An 11,220-nucleotide genomic window follows, 5' to 3' on the forward strand; every position below is an offset into this window, starting at 1 on the left:
GAAAAAAACTAATCTTATCCTCCACTTTACCTTGTGCTCTCTAATTGGCTAACAATCTTGAAGCAAACCCCCCAAAAAAATTATATTAAATTAAAATTTAAAAAATGCTTAAGCAAGATTAATAATTAAAATAAATCAAAATATGGAGGTTTCCTTAAAGCATCAAATAGTGTAGGTTAATGGCAAACAAAAAGCCAACTAGCCAAATGCAATATGCATTGTCCACTACCCCAAACACCTCTCCTTCTCTTCCGCACTTTTTTTAAATTAATAATAAAATATTATTATATTTGACATCATTGTTTACGTCATTTTCCTCACTAATTTCAGGACAACCGTCCATTGAATCCATCATAACACGTGTCATCATCCTAATCGTTTTGCTAGTTCCCTTCTTGTTTCCCAATTTCCTTATATTATCACTCCTCTTCACTCACACCCAACCCTTCTTCTTTTTTCTCTCTCTTCAACCAAACAACAAAAATCATCAATTTTTTTTTTTAAAAAAAATTAATTCATAAACCGAAATTCTCACACTTTGGAAAATCATTCATTTGATTTGTAAAAAGGTGAGATCAGATCATCAAGATGTTGAGTACTGAAAGAGACAAGTACAGTACGATTAATTTCGAAGAGACGGAGCTTAGACTCGGACTCGGGCTCGGACTTCCCGGTGGATCTTGTGAACAACTAGCGGATCAGCTAGCGAAGAATAATAATGGTAAAAGAGGATTTTGTGAGACTGAAGTTGACTCCAATGTTGATTTGAAGCTTAATCTTTCGACTTCGACTAAGACCACTACCACAACCACCACCTCCACCACCACTTCTTCCGCCTCAGTAAAGGATACCAAGGCGGAACAAGGTGATCAAAAGTTGAAGGATAAAGTTAGTGCTGATGTTAGTGCTAAGACTACTTCTACCGCTGCTGATCCTGCTAAACCCCCTGCTGCTAAGTAAGTTTTCTTATTCTTATTTTTTTTTTTTTTATAGTTTTGGTACATTTAATTTCGTAAAATAAAGTATATGGTAAAGAAATTTAACAAATTAAGGCTTTATTAAGTTATTATATGGGTTAAATGATATTTTTTTTTATATTTTATTGCAAGTTGTTAGTTGGCAGAGTTATCCCATCCTACGCATGAATCGGGATTTAGATGTAAACTACTTTAGTTGGTTAATATTTCTAGTGTCACTTAAGTTTAGAATTTAAATTCTCTGTGTTATGCTATTTTCTATCAGTCAATATATCTTTACCAATAATCTTCAGAAAAAGATGGAAAATCTTATCTTAAAAGTGGTAGAAACCATGAAATTGTGAGAAATATAATTCTGCAACAAAATAAACATGCAAAATTCATGAATCTCTAATCCAAGATTAGCCAAAATTTGTGAAAAAAAGGATGGAAAAGTTAGGTAAAAAAAGTGTGACTTTGGTAGGAGCCACGTGTGGGTGAGTTAGTAGACGGTTAAACACGAGACTGTTATTTTTTACACACATGCACAAAGAAAGGAGACGACTTTGCTAACCCAAAAAAATAAATAAATAAAATTATAAAAAAGAAAAGAAAAAAGAGTCAGAAATTCGTCTGTTAGTGTTGCGTCTTGTTTGTTTATTAGGGAAAATGACAATTCCGTCTATCAAAGGTCTCATTTGCTGTCGGCTATTCAAGCACTAAATTACACCCAACATTTGGAATCTTTGCCTTTTTCTTTTCTTTTCTTTATTTTTATTTTTTTAATTTTTATTTACCCACCAAACACGTCCTTATTTATTTTTATTCAACTTTTAAACGTTTGGTTTTAATGCTTTACATCTGTTGTTATGAAGTTTGGTCCCCTTTTACCCGTGCGGTTTTTTTTTTTACCGTGTTAGATTTACTGTTTTACTGCTCTTCTTTTGATTGCTTGATCCTGTTGGATTCTGTCTGTTGAGTGTTGGGTTTAACTTGGGGTAAATGTAAATCTCTAGGTAGTTAAGATGTCGAGGTTGTTTACTCGGGTAACTTTTAATGTCTCATAATAAGTTCGTGTGAAACCGTTTTACTTCCGACTTGATCCGAAAAAAATCGGATAGTCAATTCGTCTTGCAAGTATTCAAGATCTTGTTTTGGAAAATGAATGAATTGAGAGACAGTATAACAAAAGGATCAATCATATGACGTATGGGCGGTGCATAACGAATTTCTTTTAGTTTTTTGATAAATTTATTATTAGGTAAACATTTACCTTGACTATTAATGGTCAAATATTGTTTTTCTAAGCTTGGTCTATTGTTAGGGAACATAGTAAATTAATATTTGTACTTGAATTACGACCTCAAAGCATGAAACAATCGTCATTTTTGCAACTACTCGTATATTCAAACGTGTTACTAGAGGAAAAAACCTAATTAAATTTGGTCAATGTTTGGTTTCGACAATGAAATTAGGCGTACCAAAACCTTGTTTTAGTCAAAAACTTGTTTATTTTTCTAATTCTAACGAAGAAAATCAAAGTGGTCTAGTCTAATCGAGTAAACAAGCATATACAAGTAAATTAATCATCCAAAATTTCTTCTTATTCAGGACACAAGTTGTAGGTTGGCCACCCGTTCGTGCGTTCAGGAAGAACATCGTAGCCACGACCCAAAAGAAGAGCTCAGATGAGCAAGCTGACCAGAAATCTTCTAACAACGCGGCCACAAGTGCCGCGTTTGTGAAGGTTAGCATGGACGGTGCACCTTACCTACGAAAGGTGGACTTGAAATTATACAAGAGTTATCAAGAACTTTCTGATGCCTTAGGCAAAATGTTCAGCTCCTTTACAATAGGTATAATACTTTTTAACCCCTAATCTTTATGATTAATATTGACTTTGGTTATAATTTTATATAGCTATGATGTGATACAATTGAGCTAATTATGTTAAATGGGTACATTAATGAAGGTAATTGCGGATCAAATGGAATGAAGGATTTCATGAATGAAAGCAAATTGATTGATCTTCTAAATGGTTCTGATTACGTCCCTACTTATGAAGATAAAGATGGTGATTGGATGCTTGTCGGCGATGTTCCATGGGAGTAAGTTTCTCAAGCTTTTATCCACAATATTTTTACTTGTTTGGTTAGAGCCTTAGAGGTTCATTTAAACACGAGATAGCATTGTCACGTGGTGTTCCTGTAATAAATTTTACATGTCTTTATAAGGCGTAATGAACTAATGACTAATTGGATCATCTTTGTGTAAAACAGGATGTTCGTCGGATCATGCAAACGTCTTCGTATAATGAAGGGATCAGAAGCCATTGGACTAGGTTTGTCCCTGAAAAACTTGCTAATTACTTGATTGATAATTTAAGATAATTATATGCGTTAAGATTGATTTTATGGTGTATAATTAACAATAATTAACTTAATTTCTTGCTTAATTGCAGCACCAAGGGCGGTTGAGAAGTGCAAGAATAGAACTTGAAGATATTTTTATGATGTTGAATGTTTGCACAACTTGTGTCAAATGTAAAACTTGTTCTTAATTTTCTTTTCCTTTTTTTTTTTAATTTTTTTTTTTTTTTTTTTTTTTTTTGGCTTAGTGTTAAAAAGAAAGCCTTATATAAAAATTTTAATAGTGATGGGAAGGCAGACCGGCTCGAGAGGGATCGAGCAAGATGTCTGGATGGTGTAATATTTTTGGTTAACGTTTCTTGAAAATTATGTGAAGAAAAGTTGTCAAATGATTATATAAATTATTTTATGCTTCTTTCATTTTATTGTTGAGTATACTATTGTAGAATAACTATTTTCCACAATATTAATTGTAGATAAACTAATCCTCCAATCAAATCTCTTGACGTTTGCTAATCTTTGATAAAATAATACGTCTTGAAAATTTCAAATCAAAAAATTATTGTTAAATAGTTTTTCTTGGACAAAGTTTATTAATTACAGAGTACGGAGTATTAAATTATCAACAACTGCGCATCAAAAGTTGTCGACGCAGTGTGTTGTGTCATAATTAAACCACTAATAAAACTATAAAAGCAATAATTAATTAAATAAATTAGGATAAGTTTAATCACAATTACATAAACAAATAATTTAGAGATTCGAAATGGACAAGTCTACAAGCATGAGCTAGCATATTTTTGTAATATAATCATAATTAAATTTATAAAAATGAAAAATTAAGACTAATTGTGATGTGGGCATAATGAGTTTGTCTGCAGTTAGCTTGTTTTTGTTCCCAAAAATCATGAAAATCTTTAAATGAGATACTCTGGTCTAAATACAGAATAGACAACCTAGAAAAAGTATAAATTTATTGGAATTGCTAGCAATAATGGAGACAATAGTGATTATGATCCGTGAAATTTGGTTTCTTTTGGACCTAGTCCATGTGCTTAATGTTTGGTCATATAAATTTTTGTTGGATCATTTTTCATTTGTTATTATCAAGGTTTTGTAATACGGAGTATATTTTTATTACTACGGTTCAAATTACTCGTAATTTTAGAGTATTATTTGTGAGATTTAAAATATTTTAAATTTACGAGTAATTTGAGCCAGGGGTAGTTTTTATTTTATTCATTATTATTCCATTTTCGTATTCCCATCCCGGATCTAAGGTTACCCGAGGAAGTAGTGTAATTCACGTACAATGTATAATGTCTGGATTGTGAATTTGTGCTTATGTACGGAGTACTTCCTACTTCCTTCGTTCTTCGTGTTCCCATTCCGTTCATCCGTTCCCATTCGTTATTGCATCATGTTGTTGTTTACCCGATTTATGTGGTTTCCTTAAATCATTTATTATTCTATTCATATAATTATTTGTCTATATTTTAAGTTGAAGAGCGAAACTTTTGCTAACATGCTAAGAAATATTTGTTTCAACAAGTGTTTTTACAAAATGTCAACATCTTATTACTTTTGCAAACACATGCTTCGCAATTAAAGATTTTGCACATGACCTTGGAAATAGCCGAGGAACAAAATTAAAAGGTTAGAGTATTGTTTTATGGAGTTTTTTTTTCCTCCTATTGTTAAATTGCTATATTTGTTTGACTTTTACATTGTTGAGTCCAGGAACAAACCCATATGTGAGCATTCTTTTGTCTCACACTTAAACACTAAAGGGGGAGTGTAGTGATAATGGAATCTCAAACTGAAAGAATTTAAGAGTTACCACCATAATATAATACTAAGGGGTTACTGCCCTCATTGTCATATGGTTTTGAAGTGTAATCTCATTGGTCTTGAAAAGTAGTGGACTTACACTCTCCCGGTTAATTAGACCTGATTTAACATGGTATCAGAGCCAGTTAGGTTCACGATCTCACGATTGAGGCCTTAATGACTAAAATATATTGGGACAAAAATTATGGACAACTCACATGTGAAGGGGAGTGTTGAATCCAGAATCAACCCACATGTGAGCATTCTCTTGTCCCACACTAAAAACACTAAAGGGGGAGTGTAGTGGTAATGGAACCCCACATTGAAAGAATTCAAAAATTACCACAACAATATAATGCTAAGGGGCTACTCCCCTCATTGCCATATGCTTTTGAAATGGAACCTCCTTGATCTTGTAAAGTGGTGGACTTGCACTCTCCCGTAACGGATGCAGCCCAGACCCGTAATTAACATACACCATCTACATATAACACTTTGATTAAGCTAAAGTTAGTAATTTTTATACTTGGTAGAACTGTCTCAAACTCTCAATATACACAGAGTAGTTGTCAAATATTCCCTTGTTTCATTTTGTTGTTCATTTTTATTTGACTTTGCATTGATATTCAAAACTTATATTTATGTTTGAATATCAATATCTTTAACTAAACCATATGTATTAACCAAAATTTTATAAATTTAAAATTATAACATATTGAGACGAATCTAAAAATAACAATAATAATCCAATAAGATCCTGAATGATTGTGTTTTCCTTTAATATAAATCCTACCAATTGTATAAAAATGTGTGTAAGGACTTGATTTGATTTACTGAATTGAACTGAATTGCATTGTTTATGAAAGAAGGAAATCAGGAATTAAACTAAACTGAATTGAAATTAAGATGAAGAGAACAAGTCCTTAGCGCAAAATTTGATTCATTCCTATTTTAGAAATGTATGAAGTACATTAATAACTTGAGAAGAATATAATCAAAATAAATGTAATCACGATAATGTGTGATAAGCGAATTTCATGGTGTTGGAGCGGATGTTATTAAACAAAGGAAAAATGATGAGTGAAGAGGGGAGGGATGGTTAGTCCCTCCATCTCCCTCAGATGTGACCTGGCCTGGGTTCAACTCCTCATCCCCTACTGTTATAGGAAGGGATCCTCCCTTATCTTAAATTTTTTAAAAAAGAAAGAAAATGCTCCAAAGTTAGCAATTTTAAAAACTAAAAGATAAGTACGTTAAAAATTTGTATAACTAGGTCAATTAAGTACTCAATTTGTCCTAATATAGTTTTAAAACTTTCCATCAGACACACAAGCCCCTTAAAATAACAGTATGTAACTTAAATATCACACATATATAAACTCTTCTAAAACATTATGCATTGATAAGTGTTATGACTACTTGTCTACTTTGATATGTAAGGAGTAGTAATATACTAGATGAATTGTTGAATCCATACATGACGATGAATGATTCGATCGCAAAGGTTCAAAGAAATGCTACTTAAGCTTTCGTGGTTGTTAAGTTTAAGCTTAGCATCTACATAAATAAAATTACTAGGTACATACAAGATTAATTTTTGAATATTCGGAGTATCATGGATTCATATAAACTAGCTCTTTTTTTCTTCCCTAAATATGCTCCTTTGATGATGGTGATGCAACCCTTGTTTCAATATACATTGTATATGCTATATATAGAAGTTTTGAGTTTAATCGAGCGAGCAAGCTATGATAATATGCTAAGGATCTGTTCTGATTGGCTGAACTGAGCTGATCTGAATTGAACATAATATTTTATGAGAGAAAGAAATTAAGAACTGAACTGAACTGAAAATAATCTGAAAAGAACATGCCCTAATTAAGTAAGTTTAATTTGTCAATGTGAATCGATAACCAACTTCCGTGGGATGATATGATGTTATATATACTATTATCTTTTTTTTTAATCTTGCGTATTAATATACTTCCTCCGTTATTTTTTACTTGACCCGCTTTGACTTTTATACTATTCACCACTCCTCCTTTGACCGTCTTTTGTGAATAATTTGTAAGGAAAAAAATGTTCATGTTGGATATTTTTGAATTCATCTCAAGAAGTACTATCATAATATATAACTTTTATAATTTTTACTTATGAAGAATTAAAGTTATTAATCGTTGAAGTTTTACATTGGCAAGCGTGATAAAAGAAACAGGTCAAGTAAAAAAGAACAGAGGAAGTAATTGAGTATTGATTTTGCATCAACAATTTGATTATGTATTATGTTATATAATGAAGTTGATACTAGCATTTATCAAAATGGAAGTTTACATCATAGAAAAATAACATTAGTAGACCTTCCTTTTGAGGGAAATACCAAATACTTTGCATATTATTATGACAACGGAGAGGGGAATTGAATACCATCATCTATGTAAAAAGATTCAAGTACATACAGGAGTTCACTAATAAGTGACCAACGTTTGTGATTTGAGAACCATATGTACGCTATTCATTTTAACTAACTTCTCTCTCCATATTTTATTACTTGCTCTATTTTTTCCGGGCACATATATCGATGTATTTTTTTGTTCAATAATTTTTTACAATTATCAATAAGTATAAATTATGATAATTGAAAATTAGTACTCCGTAATCTATTTATTAAGATGATTCCATTGAGTACCTATAAATTACAAATAGTAGTCAAAGTAGGTCAAATAAATAGTACAAAAAGTGCAAATGAAGCAATAAGTAATAAAATACGGAAAAAGAACTAATAATAAATACTCCATACATACATTGTAAAAGTAATATCAATCAATCAAACAAATTGACTAAACATAAGAAGTGAGATACAAAAATAAATTTTTTTCAAAAATATCTCAATTACATCAAATTATTTTAAGCACACATAATTAAAAGCAATAGTATAATATCTCAATAATCCTTTAACATCCAAAAGCATTGTTGAGAAATAAACCAACAATTCCATCATTGCTCCAACCAACCTCACCTTGAAATGGCTCCACTTGTGTATGAATAATAAAAATGTCAACTTGCATCAATTATTTTCTTAAGGAACAACAACTTTAGCTAGCCTAGCCATGTGATAATGTACATAAATTTAGTCGTTTTGCAAATTGCAATTGGAAGCAAAGCTACATACTTTTTCATTTTCGTTTATTCTTCGGAATTATCCACGAAAGATATGTCCATCATAGAATAAATCATTAATACAACAATATAATTTCATTAATAAAAGTCTTCCATTTTATTTGTTTAATATATATTCCTAATGTAACAACTTTCTTATTACTATTAATTAGTACTAATATACTTTGTTTCATTTTAATGCGACAACTACTTTCATTAATACAAAAGTCGGTGCATGCTTGATATAGTTGTTTAAAATAAGGATTAACTACTTGATTTAAGGGATGTGTATTAAATTAATGTACTAATAGGATCAAACCTTCAAAAGTGGAGATTTTATTGTATTAATCGAGTTCTTGGGTGACATTTGTAGATATACTTGTACTAACCAAATCACATCTTTTCGGGCATGTAATAGGGAAGAAGAATGTACACTTTTGTGCCTTGAAATAAACTAGAAATGTGGGCTCTACCTTTGGTCCTGTTTCGACTTTCATTTGGATTCGCAGTAGAGCTACGGAGCTACGTTTGTATTTGGTTTCATGTCAATTTTGAGCGATTTGAAGTTTTTTGACTTTATGTTCATAGCATACAAATTACAAAATACTCTATGTTATAAATCTTATAATTGCATATTATGACCAATATGTCACATATATGCTCATATTAGATTGGGTTTGAGTTAATTTGTGTTTCTAATTCCATTTGATTCAATTAGGGTTTTTGTTGATTAAAAAGCTACCACCATCTTAGAGATAATGATATCATTATACCATGTGTTTCAAAGCTTCAATACATATTGTGATAGAATATAAAATTAATCTTAAGGTTTCAAGTTACAACAATTAGCTTAAATATTGTTTTGTTGGTTTTTTTTTTGATATGGTATTAAGAGTTAACGTAACAGGATGGCCACGAATTCATATTTTTTCCATATAATTATACACAAATGGAATAACTTTTAGGCATTTAGCTGAGTTGATATTTTGACAAATCATATTAACGCAATACACTCCTTTTGGTACCTTGAAATAATAAGGCTATACCTTTTGGCCCCTTCGACATTCTTTCAACAGCAATTTAAACAAAGAAGTTCTTTGTTCGTGTTTCTTGTGTTGGGTTTGAGTTAATTTGTGTTCATATTGTATGTGCTGGGTTAAGATTTCTCTTTCGTGCAAGATTCACTTCATATTGCATTATTAGTTTTATTACTATATTGACTCAATGATTGTATGCACTATTGTTTTAAGAACGTGGCAGAATCTATAAATAAAATATTATAAAATGCCCTAACACAAAAAAAAAAAAAAAAAAAAGAGGAAGAGCTTGTGTTGCACAATACTGTTTTATACTCAAGTAACAATCTGATGTATCAACTTTAAAAACTTGCATGGTGAAATACCGAACAATAGAGATATAAACCTATAACCGTTAATATATTTAGCGCCTATTCTGATTTACTGAACTGTATTGAACTAGGAGCTGAACTAAGCTGAATTAAAATGAATTATTTAGAAGAGAAGGAAATTAGGAACTAAACTGTACTAACTAAACTGAAATTAAGCTGAACAAAACAAACCCTTAATACAAAGTAGCTTATTTGATTAATGGTAGACCTGACCAACATAGGTCTGACTAGGCGAGCCATGGGAGTAAAATTTTTTGGGCGGACCTTGAACATGTAATTTACACCTTTTTAGTTGTTATTTTGGACAGAAAAGTTGGTTAGGCCCGGTTGAAATTTGCTGGTTTAGCAAGCATTTTTGGTCCAAACATCAACCAGGACCGGCTTAATGGGCTGATTTGTAAGGCTTAGGCCCAGCCTGAACGGCCCATCCAATGATCACCTTTAATTTGTGAATTAGGTGATGAAATGTTGGAAGGAAGCTAGCTGGGGCTTTACACTTTTTACCATCTCTATCTTTGGGTAAAGAATGGCATAGATTGGCAATTTGACATATGACAGGTTATGTTTTGTGTATACAAATGAAATATTGGGATCGAAATTGATATGAATGATGCAAAACATCAATATGGTACTCCGAATTTTTTTTTTTTAAAAACCGAGGTTATAGTTTTGTATTTTTATTTTCAACCATTCCTATAGGAGTATAGGACTATAGGGAAATATGACTACCAAAATTAAGAGGTGTTCCAAACGGAGGGTTGTGAGATAAATAAATTATGTCTCACAAGGGTAATATAGGCATTTCAGACGTTATTTTAGAGATGTCTCATTGAGCTGTTAAATCATACCACTGGAACTTCAGTGGTACAAAATACACTCCCAGTGGTATAAAATATAGTCTCAGTGGTACTAAAAAAGATTCAACTAGAGTTTCAGTTGAACAAAATATAGACTCAATGGTAGTGGTCTTGTTAAATTTTTGTCCGTTTTGCACGTGAAGTGGAGCCCACACTACCTTTTTCACTCTTCCTATCTCTCTCCACATTTCTCTCTCTTCATTGAACCTTTTTAATTTTTTTAATAGTTGTGAGATATTTTGTTTTGTCTCACAACACTCCCTTTTTACTTCCTCCAAAATTAATGTTTCTTACAATAGAGGTGGTCCATATGACAGTGTGACTTGGCTTTTTAGTCCAGGTTTTCTTCTTTGCAATAAGCCTGAACTAGTCAATATCCAAATAATCCAATGATGGCGATGTTGAATACTTGGGCATATATAGATGTTGGGCTGTTGCAAATGTTTAATTTAGATTTTAGGAAATTCTGCAACAGACTTAAATATGAACACATTATACATAAAAAATAAAGATACGTATTTTTCTTCCTTATATTTTAACTCTATCTCTCTTTTTCTTTCTTAGCTCTATTAATTTTCTCAATTCAAAATTTCACTCTCCTCTTTTTTCCCTTTCCTTAAAAGTTTACTTTATTACTTCCCTTT

The 11,220-nt window shown here is 31.5% G+C and overlaps 1 protein-coding gene across 1 annotated transcript; it reads left to right on the forward strand.

Moving 5' to 3' along the window:
* Window positions 1-436: 436 nt before the first annotated feature.
* On the forward strand, window positions 437-3,745 carry LOC110708439 (auxin-responsive protein IAA16-like). Its single transcript, XM_021886567.1, has 5 exons — window positions 437-956; window positions 2,568-2,812; window positions 2,929-3,064; window positions 3,236-3,297; window positions 3,418-3,745. Exons 1-5 carry the CDS (start codon window positions 589-591, stop codon window positions 3,453-3,455), a joined length of 849 nt encoding a protein of 282 aa, XP_021742259.1. The 5' UTR covers window positions 437-588; the 3' UTR covers window positions 3,456-3,745.
* The last annotated feature ends 7,475 nt before the right edge of the window (window positions 3,746-11,220 follow it).

Source organism: Chenopodium quinoa, unplaced genomic scaffold, assembly GCF_001683475.1.
Source record: "Chenopodium quinoa cultivar QQ74 unplaced genomic scaffold, ASM168347v1, whole genome shotgun sequence".
In the NCBI taxonomy this organism is placed as follows: Eukaryota; Viridiplantae; Streptophyta; class Magnoliopsida; order Caryophyllales; family Amaranthaceae; genus Chenopodium; species Chenopodium quinoa.